This window comes from Panthera tigris, chromosome D1 (assembly GCF_018350195.1).
Source record: "Panthera tigris isolate Pti1 chromosome D1, P.tigris_Pti1_mat1.1, whole genome shotgun sequence".
Classification (NCBI taxonomy): domain Eukaryota; kingdom Metazoa; phylum Chordata; class Mammalia; order Carnivora; family Felidae; genus Panthera; species Panthera tigris.
Genome location: NC_056669.1, coordinates 63,133,427 through 63,148,211, shown reverse-complemented (window position 1 = coordinate 63,148,211; position 14,785 = coordinate 63,133,427). Strand labels below are relative to the sequence as shown.

General features: G+C 39.1%; 1 protein-coding gene across 1 annotated transcript; it reads left to right on the top strand.

The window, feature by feature from the left end:
• The first annotated feature begins 7,030 nt into the window (after positions 1-7,030).
• On the top strand, positions 7,031-14,549 carry LOC102968854 (interferon-induced very large GTPase 1-like). Its single transcript, XM_015537956.2, has one exon. It carries the CDS (start codon positions 7,041-7,043, stop codon positions 14,331-14,333), a length of 7,293 nt encoding a protein of 2,430 aa, XP_015393442.2. The 5' UTR covers positions 7,031-7,040; the 3' UTR covers positions 14,334-14,549.
• The last annotated feature ends 236 nt before the right edge of the window (positions 14,550-14,785 follow it).

Sequence of the window (14,785 nt, the reverse complement as noted above, 5' to 3'; positions counted from 1 at the left end):
AGTACAAACCCCTGTCCATGCCACTCCCTAAAGCCTGAAATTTTAAAAGTTATCAGGCTGGGCTAGAGCTCAGAGGGCACTGTCCTGCTCCTGGAGAGAAGGCAGGTAAACAACATAGGGGCACACAGTGTGGAAACAGTGATTGGAAAAATGTACACGGGGGAATTATTCCTTCTTCTCAGAGTGCTTCCCTAAGAGGCAGCATTCATGGAGAAGCTTCTAAGGGGACAAAGAAACTGGCTGGAACCATTTCCCTTCCCCACCCGACAGCATAAACAAAAAGCTACCCTGGGTAGCAGTCCAGCACTGACACTAGCTGCCTAACTTGCTTACATCTAGTCCCACACAGCTGTGGTCTGGCGGGACTGCCCTTCTCAATCAAGCTTGACTCAGTCCCAGCACAGTGGGTGCCTACCCCAGAAGACCAGCAGAAACCCCTACCAACACATCTCCTAACCACAGAGTTCTGCAGGGTCTCAGTTCTAGTGGAAATATTATCAGGTCTCATTTAACAAGCAGACCAGACCCCACCTAGTTAAAACTTGCCACATTCTGACCAAGGAGCAAACATTTTCCTAATCGGGATAAGGAAACAGACATCCACATCCAGAAGACACAGAGAACTCCTTAAAATCAACAAAACTGGCCAACATCAAGACATATTGTAATTAAATTTGAAAAATAGAGTGATAAAGAAAAAATCCTAAACGCAGCAAGACAAAAGAAGTCCTTAATTTACAAGGGGAAATCCATAAGGCTAGCTGCAGATTTCTCAACAGAAACTTAACAAGCCAAAAGGTAGTGGTATGATATATTCAAAGTGCTGAATGGTAAAAATCTTCAGCCAAGAATACACTATCCAGCAAGGCTATCATCAAAACAGAAGAAGAGATAAAGAGTTTCCCAGACCAACAAACACTAAAGGAGTTCATGACCACTAAACCAGCCCTACAAGAAATATTAAAAAGGACTCTTTAGTGCAAAGGAGAGACCAAAACTGACAGAGACAAGAAAGGAACAGAGAAAATACCCAGAAACAATTACAAAGCAAGTAATAAAACTGCACTAAATGCATATCTATCAATAATTACTCTAAATGAAAATGGACTAAACTCTCTAATCAAAAGATATAGGATGTCAAAATGGAAATAAACAAACAAACAAACAAACAAATAAATAAATAAATAAATAATAAATAAAGAAGACTCATCTATACGCTGCCTACAAGAGACTCATTTTACACCTAAAGACACCTGCAGCTTGTAAGTAAAGGGATGAAGAAACATTCATAACGCAAATGGATGTCAAAAAAAAAAAAAAAAAGCCAGAGTAGCAATACTTACTTATATAAGGAAAACTAGTTTTAAAACAAAGACTATAACAAGAGATAAAGAAAGGCACTTTATTATGACTAAGAAAACAATTCAACAAGAAGGTATAACAATTGTATGTTTATGCCCCCAACATGAAGCACACAAATACATCAAAAAATTAATAATACACATAAAGAAACTCATTGACAATAATACAACAGTAGGGGACTTTAACACCCCACTTACATCAATGGATATATCATCTAAGTAGAAAAACACTAAGGAAACAATGGCTTTGAATGACACACTGGACAAGAAGGACTTAACAGATATATTCAGAACATTATCTTCAAACAGCAGAATACACATTCTTTTCAAGTGCACACAAGACATTCTCCAGAATACATTACATACTAGGTCACAAATCAGGCCTCAACACATACAAAAAGACTGAAATCATACCATACCGAAACCAGATAAAGACTCCACTAAGAAAGACACCAGGCCAATATCCTTGATGAACATGGATGCGAGCACTGTCAACAAAACACTAGCAAAACAAATCCAACAGTACATTAAACGAATCATTCACCATGTGCAACTAGGACTTATTCCTGGGTTGCAAGAGTAGTTCAACATTCACAAATCAATCAATGTGATACACCATGTTAATTCAAGGAATGACAAGAACCATATGGTCCTTCCAATAGATGCAGAAAAAGCATTTGACAAAATACAACATCCATTCATGATAAAAACTGTCAACAAAGTAGGGTTACAAGAAGCATACCTCAACATAGTAAAGTCTATACATGAAAAACCCACAGCTAATATCATCCTTCATTGGGAAAAACTGAGAGCTTTTTCCTACCATCAAGAACAAGACAGGGATATCAACTGTCACCACTTTCATTCAACATAGTACTAGAAGTCCCAGCCTCAGCAATCAGAAAAAAAAAAAAATCAAAAACATCAAAACTGGCAAAGAAGAAGTAAAACTTTCACTGTTTGCAGATGGCATGATACTCTATACAGAAAACCTGAAAGACCCCACCAAAAAGTTACTAGAATTGATACATGAATTCAATAAACTTGCAGACTACAAAATCAGTGTAAAGAAATCTGTTGCATTTCTATACACCAATAATGAGGCAGCAGAAAGAGAAATTAAGGAATCAACCCTATTTACAACTGGACCATAAACCATAAGATACCTACGAATAAGCCTAACTAAAGAGGTAGAAGATCTGTACTTTGAAAACTGTAAGACACACTGATGAAAGAAACTGAAGAGGTCACAAAGATATGGAAAACCGTTCCATGTTCATATGGATTGAAAGAACAAATACTGTTAAAATGTCTGTGTTACCCAAAGCAATGTACACATTTAATGCAACCCCTATCAAAATACTACTAGCATTTTTCAAAGAGCTAGAACAAACAATCCTACAATTTGTATGGAACCATGAAAGACTCTGAATGGCCAAAGCAACCTTGAAAAAGAAAAGCAAGGCTGGAGGCATCACAATTCCAGACTTCAAGTCATATTACAAAATGCAGTTTTCAAGACTGGTACCAAAATAGACACATAGACCAACAGAACAGAATAGAACACTCAGAAATGAACCCACACTCTATAGTCAATTAATCTTTGACAAAGCAGGAAAGAATATCCAATGGGAAAAGGACAGTCTCTTCAACAAGTGGTGTTGGGAAAACTGGACAGCAACTTGCAAAAGAATGAAATTGGACCACTTTCTTACACCATACACAAAAATAAATTCAAATGGATGAAACACCCTGATGTGACACATGAAACCATTCAAATCCTAAAGGAGAACACAGGCAGTAATCTCTTTGACATTGGCCATAGCAACTTCTTACTAGATATGTCTCCTTAGGCAAGGGAAACAAAAGCAAAAATAAACTATTGAGACTTCACTAAGATAAAAAGCTTCTGCATAGCAAAGGAAATAAATCTAAAAGACAACCTACGGAATGGGGGAAGATATATTTGCAAATGATATATCTGATAAAGCGTTAGTATCCAAAATATATGAAGAACCTATAAAACTCAACACTCAACAAATGAATAATCAAATTTAGGGTCACATGGCTGTATCAGTCGGTAGAGCCTGTGATGCTTGATCTCGGGGTTGTGAGCTTGAGCCCCATGTTGGGTGCAGATTACTTTAAAAAATAAAAAAATATTTTAAAAATGAATAATCAAATTTAAAAATGGGCAGAAGACATGAAGACATTTTTCCAAAGAAGACACACAGACAGCCAACATGAAAAGATGCTCAACATAACTCATCATCAGGGAAATACAAATCAAAACCACAATGAGATACCAACTCATACCTGTCAGAATGGCTAAAATCAAAAACACAAGAAATAACAAGTATTGACGAGGATGTGGAGAAAGGGGAACCCTCTTGTACTATCCGTAGAAATGCAAATGGTACAGCCACTCTGGAGAACAGTACGGAGTTTCCTCAAAAAGGTAAAAATAGAACTATCCTATGATCTAGCAATTGCACTAGCTATTTACACAAAAGATACAAAAACGCTAATTCAAAGGGATAAAAGCACCCCTATGTGTATCGCAGCATTATCTACAACAGCCAAATTATGGAAGGAGCTCAAATGTCCATTGACTGACAAATGGATAAAGAAAATGTGGTATATATATACAACGGAATATTACTCAACCATAAAAACGAATGAAATCTTGCCAATTGCAAGGATGGTGATGTAACTAGAGAGTATAATGCTAAGTAAAATAAGTCAGAGAAAGACAAATACCATATGATTTCATTCATATGTGGAACTTAAGAAACAAAACAAAGGAGCATAGAGCAAAAAGGAGAGAGAGGCAAACAAAGAAACAGATTCTTAATTATAGAGAACAAACTGATGGCCATCAGAGGAGATGGGTGTGGGGATGGGTTAAATAGTTGATGGGGATTAAGTAGTTCACTTGTTGAGACGAGCACCAGGTGATGTATGTAAGTGTTGAATCACTAAATTGTACATCTGAAACTAATATTACACTGTATATTAACTGAAATTTAAATAAAAATTTAAAAAATAAAAATTTTTTAAATTAAATAAATAATTTATTAAATTTATTTATTTAAATAAATATATATTAAATTATAATAATTATATATAAATATATTAATTATATAAATTAAATATATTTATTAATAAATAATTTATTAAATTTAATAAAATAAGTAAAAATAATATTGAATGTTTATTACTCATCTGTTTCTTAATCTTATAAATTACAGCTTATAACTTTATTAATTTCAGTAATTTGTAGATTCTTTTGGCTTTTCTATATAAACAATTATTTTCAAATAAACACAATATTTTATTTAAAAAATTATAATAAAATAAGATAAAAATTGTTCAGCTCCAGAATTTCTGCTTGTTTCTTTTTTATGATCTAGTATCTTTGGTAAGTGTCATTTTATTTACGTATCTCCCCCTGATTTCCTTAAATAGTCTTTCTGAGTTTTTGTTGCTCACTGATTTTCTTCAAAACAGGTATTTCAAATTCTTTATCAGGAAGGTCACAAAATTCCATGCCTCTGAACTAGATAATTGAGAATTATTATCTTTTGTTAATGACATGTTAATGACATTTTTCATGTCCTTGTAGTTTTGCTGCTTTGCATCCTAAGTTGGAAGACACTTCCTTAAATCTTTACTAGTTCCCTTCAGTCAGAGTATTCTGTGTATTGGTACTATTATATCTGGGGTTTTCTCTACCTTTGTATGGATACAACTGCTCCATTGTCTTGCTCTCTCTTGTGGCAGAATTATTAATCTTTTAGGTCTTGTCTGGTTGTTACAATTCAGCAGATTGGCTACTGGAAACTTCTCTTTTGTTTTCCAGAAGGTGGTGCTATGGCTCAACTGTATGGTTTCTCTCTTCCTCACAAATCCTGATCTGTTTTGCTCACAGCACTCTAAAAGACTAGCTCTCACCACTGAACTCAGGAGCATGCACAGGAAGTCAGCCACAATGGGAGGTGGGGTGTATGTGTCAGCTTAGCACTTGGTCATTGAGGGTGCCCTTGGACCTGCTGGGGAGATCCTTGGGTAAGGTTCTCCCAAGAGGCTCATGGTTGGGGGGGGGGGGAACTTCCTGCTGAATTCTTGAGTGTAATCAACAGGGACCATGTCCCTTTAAAGTCCTTTGATATTCTTCTTTCCCAATCTCTTCTCCCTTCTCCCAGTCCTGACTTGATACTCTGGGATGAATACCCAGAAATGGATTTCTCCAGCCATGTCCCACACAATTGGGAGTAGATGGGCTATCTACTATCCTTTAGCCCCACTGGAGAGGTCACTGCCAATGGACAGTTCCAGTCCACCAGTGTCAGCAAATTTGTGCAGGTATCTCCCATCAAGAGGGCTGGATTTCTGCAAATTCTTTCATCTGTGAGTATCTGCCCAGGACAGCACACTCCAGGTTTTTTTCGGAATGTGGCCAGGGGGCTGGGGCAGACTTGCTGGTTTTGCTGGTTCCATGGCCCATACTGAGGTCTTCTGCCTATTACCAGATTCACAGGAGGATGAGACTACTCCCATGTCCCTTGGCCTATGGTGCTGTATCTCACAACTCCCACTGAGGCACTTTTGTTCACAGATGGATGTCTAATAAGTTGTTTTAAAAGGGAGCCAAAAAAGAGGAACATCTTATACCACCATGATGCTGATATCTGCAAGTAAGTTAAAGGACAGGACAGTAAATAAATATCATAAAATGGCCTAAGAAGAAGTGACAGAAAGACAGGAAAGAAACCACTCAACACAGGTTTCACAGAAACTTGAGAGGAAATATAATTGGTGGTGCCACTCTTGTTTTTTGTTTGCTATTGAATAATTTTTTTTAATTTTTTTCTTTTTGTTTTCAAGTTTTTATTTAAGTTCAAGTTAGTTAAGATACAGTATAATATTAGTTTCAGGTATAGAATTTAGTGATTCATCACTTACATACAACACCCAGTGCTCATCACAGCAAGTGGTCTCCTTACTCTCCATCACCCATTTAACCCTTCCCTCTACCCACCTCCCCTCCAGTAATTCTGTTTGTTCTCTGTAGTTAAGAGTATGTTTTGTGGTTTGCCTGTCTTTTTTTCCCCTATGTCCATCTGTTTCTTAAATTCCCATATGAATGAAATCATATGGTATTTGTCCTTCTCTAACTTATTTCGCTTAGCATAATACTCTAACTCCAACCACATCATTGCAAATGGCAAGATTCCATCTTTTTTTCTTTTTGTTTTCTTTTTTTCCTTTTTTTTTTTTTTTTTGGCCACTCTTGGTTTTAAAACAAACATCAGGCTATCAAACTCATGCATATTTCCAAACTCCAACCCTCAGCTTAATGCTTTCCATGCAATCAATTCTGGGTAATAGGAAATGCCAAAAGCCAGGCTTCAAGGTGCAACTCACCCTGGTAACTAAAAGGCAATCCATGTTGAGAACACCCACAAGGATGTCTTGCCAGAAGAAGAAGAAGAAGAAGAAGAAGAAGAAGAAGAAGAAGAAGAAGTAGTTGCTGTTTTAACAAAATATATTCATTGGAACAATGAAAGGAGGAAATGAGAAAGCCTTGGAGACTTGGATCTTTAGTACATTCACCCTTTGGCTATGTGACTTCTAAGGTCATAACACAGGCTAACAGTGTCTTTTCTTCCCACAGCCATGGCCACAGCGAAGTCCACCCCTGATGAGCCCCTGCTCAGAGGCAAAAGAACACATGATCTCCAGGAGATGTTGACAGAAGTAGGACTGGCACTCGAGTACTGGTTGCCCAAGTTGCAGGAACACCTAGGTGTGACTTGTGCCCAGGCCTTACAACACCTGGAAGAAAAAGACCTCCAGAAGCTGAAATCTCAAGCACGACATTCCTGGGAGAAAAAAGCCCTGGAGATGCTTCTTAACATGTCACACTCAAATAGTCTTTCAGAGTTACAGGAGTCTCGGCTGGAGATGATGAAGAAAATGCAGAAGCATGCAGAGCAGACACTGCAAGAGCTAAGAGACTTGCTGTCAGAAGGGAGGCAGCAAGAGGAAGAAGCAGTGAGGAAAAAACAGGCAGAGCTGAGGCAGGCAATGGGGATCCCTGACGAATACTGGCCACCTCCCCAAAAGTCCCTACAAGAAGTCATGGAAAACATTCAGAAACAACTCAACCTCATGGAGGGGACATTGTCTCACAGGCAGAACCTCCCAGATGGAGATCTGGTGAGATGGGCATCTGGAGGGTTGGCTCTGCAGGGAATTTACAAAACTAGCGATGAAAGGGGTTTGATAGAGAAGAGAGAGGAGCTACTCAGTGTCCCAAAGAACTTCTCACTCTTTGGCCCTGAGCAGGGCACACGGATGGAAACAAGAGAATTTACATCTTCTCAAGCAGAATCCACATTCACCCAGACTATAGAGAAGCTGGGCTTCAGTGCAACTGCCTCAGCCAAAGGTAAAGGTTGGGGATTTAGCCTGAAAGCGAGTGTACATCACAGCATACATTCAGAATCTAAGAAAACCCAACAATCACATTCTGAGCACTCTTATTTTTGCTCAACCAAGATGAGCTACATCCCGCTGGCTTCCTGCCACTTTCCCACTGATCAGCTCCAGTTATCCAAGGCTGCTCTCCAGGAACTAAAATGCATCGAAGACCTTCTGGGTCAGTCTGCAGGCTCAGACAGACTCCCTTTGCTAAAGTCCAGGAGTGAAGCCTTCTTCCACAGGTTTGGCTCTCATGCTAACCAGGGCCCTCTGCACTTGGGAGGAATCTACTGGTGGAAAGCCATTTCAGAGGGTTTCCAAAGTGAACAGCTGGCAGAAGTGAAACAGCAGTCAGCCAAGGCCCTGGATATTTACATAAGGGGCAGCTACAGTGGCTTTGGAATTCAAGTTGCTACAGACGTGGCTGTGACAGACTCTCATTCAAAAGAAGACTCTCAGAGCACAAGCTCCCAAAATCTCCAAACCAAAATCCAATTATCTGTGGCCCAGACAGGTGGCCCACCAGAAGCAAATGACCTTTTCCAGTGGAAAGCTGGCCTAGTTGCCAGTAATCGAACCTGGTGTGTCATTGACCGGGGAATTCAACTGGTGCCCGTCTGGGACATCATCCTCTCCAGCCACAGAAGTGATTTTAAAGATCCTCTTCAGGTAGCTATGTGCCTGAAAGACAGCTACACTGCTCTGACTGGCCTCACTACCCAGATCCAGAGTGGAGAAGAATTACTCAGTGTTGTGAAGAAGGCCAGGGTTTTCCTAGAGGATGTGAAATCCTGGGAGGTATCTGACCCTGAAGAGCAGCTTAAAAAACTGATAAATTTCATGCAAATGTTGAGTCAAAAACTAAAAAGTTATGACACTTGGATTCACATATGCCTGACAGATAGGGATCTGCAGAATTTTCTGGTAAACACTGTCAACTTTTGCAAAAGGTATTCCATTTATGAAACAAAATTTATTAAATCTCAGTTGCGCAGCCTTTTGGATCCTCACATCTATAGCGTGACAAACTTTCCTCAGGCTCATTCCATCATGCAGTGGATCTTCAGGTCAGAGTCAGAGCAGGAGTATATCAAAATCTCCCAATTTTCTGAATTAATTAAAATCTTTCAAAAAACCAAAAATGACTTCATGGAAGTGAAGATTAAGTCCGAGTCCCCGGAAATAGTGGAGGAAGCACAAAGAAAGGCCACGTATGAGGTCAGCCTGTCTCTTCGATGCTTCTTGAATTACCTCCAAGAAACAGAGCAGCCAGACATACAGCTCTTGCTACTTTCCATTGCAACTGGCGCAGGTTACCACATGGTAAATAAGACTTTTCAGTATCTCCTGGGGTGTGATGAGTTAGACTTTCTAGTGCATGAAATGCAAACTGCCCAAGATAAATACCAGGAGCTCAAAAATATTTGCAGCCACAGGGCTCAGGCATTCCTGGTGCTCACAGGTCTGACAGCCACTGTTGGAGTTACAGCTGTTTCTCCAAAGGAGAAAACACAACGTTTGACATTTATAAGACAGTACATGGGACAATCATTGACTAAAGAAGTTGTAGATGTCCTCACCAAACCTGGAGCAGATCATGACTGGGTAAACCTAGAGAAAGACTTGAGTCTGCTCATTGATGGGAATTATGAAGCCACCACCCCTTCATTGAAAATGGATGAAGTGAGAAAACATTTGCAAAGTATCTTCCATGAAAAGGAACTGCCTCATGAACCACATGATAATGAAAACAACAAATGGGAGGCCACAGAAAATGGAGCTTTCTTAGAATTGCTCCAGCGTCTAGGCCTAGAACACTACTACCCAAAGAGGATGAGCAGAGCTAATTTCCATCTGATCTACAAGACTTCTGTGTACAACACCCAGCCCAGCTCTGAACGGGAGCTTCCCTTCTACTTCCTACAGAAGCTACTGATGTTGGATTATGGGCTAAGATATCTGGTCTTCAAAGATGATGGAAACACAGAGAATCAAGTCTATCTAAGTGCCTCAAAACAGAAAAATGAGGTTTTTGATCCATATGATGATTTTTTTGAAGACAATGATAGTCCCACTAATCCTTCAGATACTAATTCCAGACCCCATATTCACCCTATGGATATTCAGATGGCAATTCTTCACTGTGCTGATGATTTTGCTAGACAATATATTCTGGCCAAACTTTCCATTTGCCAGTTTGCCCTCCCTCTTCTTATACCTAATCCTTGCAATTCTCAAATTGAATTCTCTCTTTGGTCTCTCAGTCAAATTAGGAGAAGCTGGCAGCAAGCAAGGAAATCAACAAAAGAGGCAAAGAACAATTACAAGAATCAGCAAATGTGTCGTGTCTCTACCCCCATTGTGTCCTTTGTTAGGGTTGGAAATGGCTTCTCCGCTTCCAAATCTCAGATTATGAACTGTATTCTCAGTAAACGTAAACATGATATCTTTTTTCATCGCCATTGTAGAGGGAGTAGCAAAGACTGTCTCTTGATGGGGGGTGTAGTGGAAATCTGCTGGTTCTGTCCTGGGGGTGAAGATGAGGACAGATTTGACAACTGTCTGACCTTTACCAATCTTCATGGAGATGCCAAGGAACATGAGAAGCAACTCACCTTCCTGCAGGAGATCTCTTCTCTCATTGTAGTCCTCATGGCAACTTCTGATGGCAATCGAGAAAACCGAAAAATTATCCGTGGCCTGTGTGAGCTATCCAAACCTTTGATCTGTCTGCTTGATGACAAAGAAAAAACCACAGCCAGTAATTCTGGCCAAAAAGTGAGAATTGGGATCAGGAACAGAAATGAGGCAGAATTAACAGAGGAGCTCAAAACTACAATCAGACATTTGCTAGAGCTCTCTGACACTACTTTTAGCTTAGAGGACTGTGCCCAGATTGCTCGTAAGCAAGGATTCCTTATTGATGAAGACCAGAGAGACTGCAAGGAAGCCAAAGAAAAGGCAGAGGTTCTCATGGCCCTATTAGGAGAAATGCAGATATCTCAGATGAAGGAAAACTTACTACCCCTTCAGGGACACCTGTGGCATCTTTGGTGTAAAAAGGACAAAGAACTCTATCATCTGAGAGAAAAGGGAAATCGGAGCATTGAACAACACAAGAGTGAGATTGAGGCAGAAAAACAAATAATACGGCAGCAACAATTGACCAGAGCCTTTCCTCTCAATGAGTTAATGCAATCTGTCCTTGAAATTATCCAAAACCATTCAGAAACTCATACCAAACTCTACTTCTTACAATGGCTGAGTGTGTCTTTGGACAACCTGACTGCAGGACACTTGGAAAAACTGAATGAAAAAAAAAAGGCTTTGTGGTCACTGGTACAAACAGAAAAGAAAAAAGCACCAAAGAACACCTCCCTGAAACACTGGCAAAATGAGATAGAAGCTATTTCTACAGAGATTACTGACTGCACCTTGGGAATTGAACAACTTCTCAGAGAAATAGGCCAGATCTATGAAGTTCTGGAAGAAACTTTCTCCACAAAAGATAACCTTTTTCTCTCCCTTCCCCAGATTGCTGCAGATCTAATGATATCTGGTCTTCCCATTGAGCTGATGGATGGGGATGCTTCATATGTGCCTCTAAAGTGGGTAGCAGCTATTTTTGACAAGGTCTCTGAGAAACTTGGAGACAAACGACTGTTTGTTCTCTCTATCCTTGGCCTGCAGAGCTCAGGGAAGTCCACCCTGCTGAATGCCCTTTTTGGGCTGCAGTTCACTGTCAGTGCTGGGAGGTGTACCCGGGGTGCCTACATGCAGCTCCTGAAGGTGGAGGAGACATTCACAGAGGAACTGGGCTTTGACTTTGTGCTTGTTGTGGACACAGAAGGACTTCGGGCCCCAGAACTCAGCAGCAAATCCCAGAATCGTGACAATGAGCTGGCAACCTTTGTTATTGGACTTGGAAACTTGACTCTGATTAACATTTTTGGGGAAAATCCATCAGAAATGCAAGATATTCTACAAATAGTTGTCCAAGCCTTTCTGAGGATGAAACAAGTAAAAATCTCTCCTAGCTGCCTTTTTGTCCATCAGAATGTGGGGGAAGTTACAGCTAAAGACCAAACTATGGAAGGACGAAGGCGGCTAGAGCAGAGATTAGATGAAATGGCAGCAAAAGCAGCTGAACAAGAACAGTATTCAGATGTAACCCGATTTAGTGATGTCATTAAGTTTGATGTCAATACTCATGTCTACTACTTTGCTCACCTCTGGGATGGCAATCCTCCAATGGCCCCTCCCAATCCTCGCTACAGCCACAATGTCCAGGAACTGAAGAGTAGAATTCTTCTGACAGCCAAACAGGAATCTAGGGGAGGCATCATGAAGATATCAGATGTAAAATTCCGAGTCCAAGATTTGTGGAGAGCCCTGGTCAATGAGAACTTTATTTTCAGTTTCAGGAACACACGAGAAGTCATGGCCATGAGCAAATTGGAAACAATGTATAACTACTGGACCTGGGAGCTGAGGAGTCATGTGCTGGGCTTGCAGAACCAGCTAATCAACCAGATTCAGAATGGGAAAATTGAAACATTCAGAAAAAGCACATTTAAGGCGCCAGTCACAGAAAAATATGAAGCCATCAAGCAAGAACTTGAAAAATATTTTAATGAAGATCCAGATAGTGAAATACTGGTTCAGTGGAAAGCAAATTTTGAAAATAAGCTAATGATCCTTACAGAGGCACTTATTTTAGAAAGCCAAAAAAAAGCTGATGAACTTATTAGTTTTAAGAAAAGTCAAGAAAAACTGGACAGCAAAAAGTCAGGTTATGAAAAGGAATTATTAGAAAAAAGCCGAAGGTTGGCTTTAACTGTCAAAGGCACAGAATTGAGTGAGGAAGAGCTACATGAGAAGTTCAATCAACTTTGGCAAAAATGGGTCTATGCTGTGTCCTCAACTCTCCCTCCAGTCACAGAGCCTAACATTGATGTGGATTCTGAAAACATCCTTTTGGAGTATTTCAAAAAGGAGAGAAATATTGTAGACACACTGAAGGAAAATCCTGGAGAAAAGTTTCAAATCAAATATGACAAACATGTCAAAATGAACATGAAATATTACATAATTACAAGGACATTAGAGGGCTATGATAAAATGTCCATAGATAAGACTACTGACCACATTATTTCAAGATATACTGAAACTATTAAGAATATTTGGACACAACAGCGTGATTACAATCCAAATTATTTCCATGAAATCCTGAGAATAATAGATGAGGAAGTGAAATCTGCAAACACTGATGGAAGATACACATTTACAAGTAAATATGAAATTGATTTATCTTTGTGTTTATTCCAAAAAGCATCAGAGACTTTTAAGAAGATGCACAGGGCATTCAAGAGAGCAAATGATCCTGTAAACTATCTGGAAAGTAAGAAAGAGGATTTCTTCATGAGTTTTAAGATATCTTGTCAAGGAGCAACTTCAGTCAAAACATTTGTTGATTTTCTGTGGCACAAACTCACTCCTGCTGTCTCTACCACCATATGGGAACAAATGGTCCTCAAAATTGCTGGGGACATGCGAGCTAACTGCCCAGCATTCAACGGAAACAAGTCTAACCTGGAGAAACATATTCTCATCTCTCTGGCAGAAGAAGAAAATTTTGATAATTACTGGGATTACCTTCATAATTCAGAATCATTTTTTAGGAATTACATTCAAAACCATATTAAAACATATTGTTCAGACAAAGGAAGTGAAAAAATAAAGACTTTTTTAAAAACAACTTTAGGTGATATCAAGACTGCCATCCTCTCAGCTATTCATAAATCCACAGTAATAGCCAAAGATAAAAGCAGCACTGTGTCTGGGTGGTTGGATTTGTTCTGTGATCACCTGGGGAGTAATGTGATCTTTCCAAGAAAAGACTTGATAAGCATTGAACACCAAGAGATAAAAGATATTGAGTTTCTCAAAGAAGCTATGAGTGAAGCTTTGGATCCCACAATGAAGAGAGTAGAAGAGAACTATTTGAATATGTCTGAACAAGAAATGGTTCTGGCAGTTCAGAAAATGCTCTCTGAACATCTCTCTGGCTGCTGGAAACAGTGTCCCTGCTGTGGAGCAATTTGTACAAACACAATCCCTAAACATGAAGGAGACCACAGTGTTCCCTTCCACCGTCCTCACGCTGTTCGTGGAGGGTATTTTTACAAAACAGACAATTTTGTCATTGATTGCTGTACTAATTTGGTAGCAAGCAATCTTCTATTGGTTTTGAGAGATGACTGGAAAGTCCCATTTAAGAACTATCGACAGGCAGGAGGGGAGTATGCCATGTGGAGCATCACCCCAGACTCATCTACCCAGCCATACTGGAAATGGTTTGTCTCTCACTTCAGATTAAAGCTAGAAGAAAAATATCAGAAAAAATTTATAAATAAAGGTAAAATCCCTGATGCATGGGAAAATATAAAAAAGCAGGATGTGCTCGATGACTTGAAAAAACAGTAAAACTCAATGAACCCCAATACTCAGACAATCCTAAAATACCTCCTCCTCACAGTAAGAATCCTCATTATTACATTTTTTCAAATGAAAAATCTAAAAATCAATCAATTAACTTTAAGTCTTGTGAAAAGACTTCATTTTTCATTGCCTCAATTCCTTCTGGCTCAAAAACATATTTCTAAAATATATGAACATATGATAAAATCAAATAAAACCCATTTAAAATATCTACTGTACATTTTAAACTATTATTCAGAATGTTTTTATTTTGAAATATATAATGTTATATAAAGTCGCAGAGAAAGTCATTTTCATAGGAGGAAAACAAAATCATTGCAGACTACTACAAATTTACAAATTTCTATAGAATAAATATATGGATATTTCATACAATATTGACTGGAAGCTACCAAAAGCCTTTTTTTCTTTAATCCTCTGAAACTGTGAGAAAAAGT

Bases quoted from the DNA above. Each gene is read 5' to 3' on its own strand.
- LOC102968854 (XM_015537956.2), top strand. From the start codon at position 7,041: ATGGCCACAGCGAAGTCCACCCCTGATGAGCCCCTGCTCAGAGGCAAA.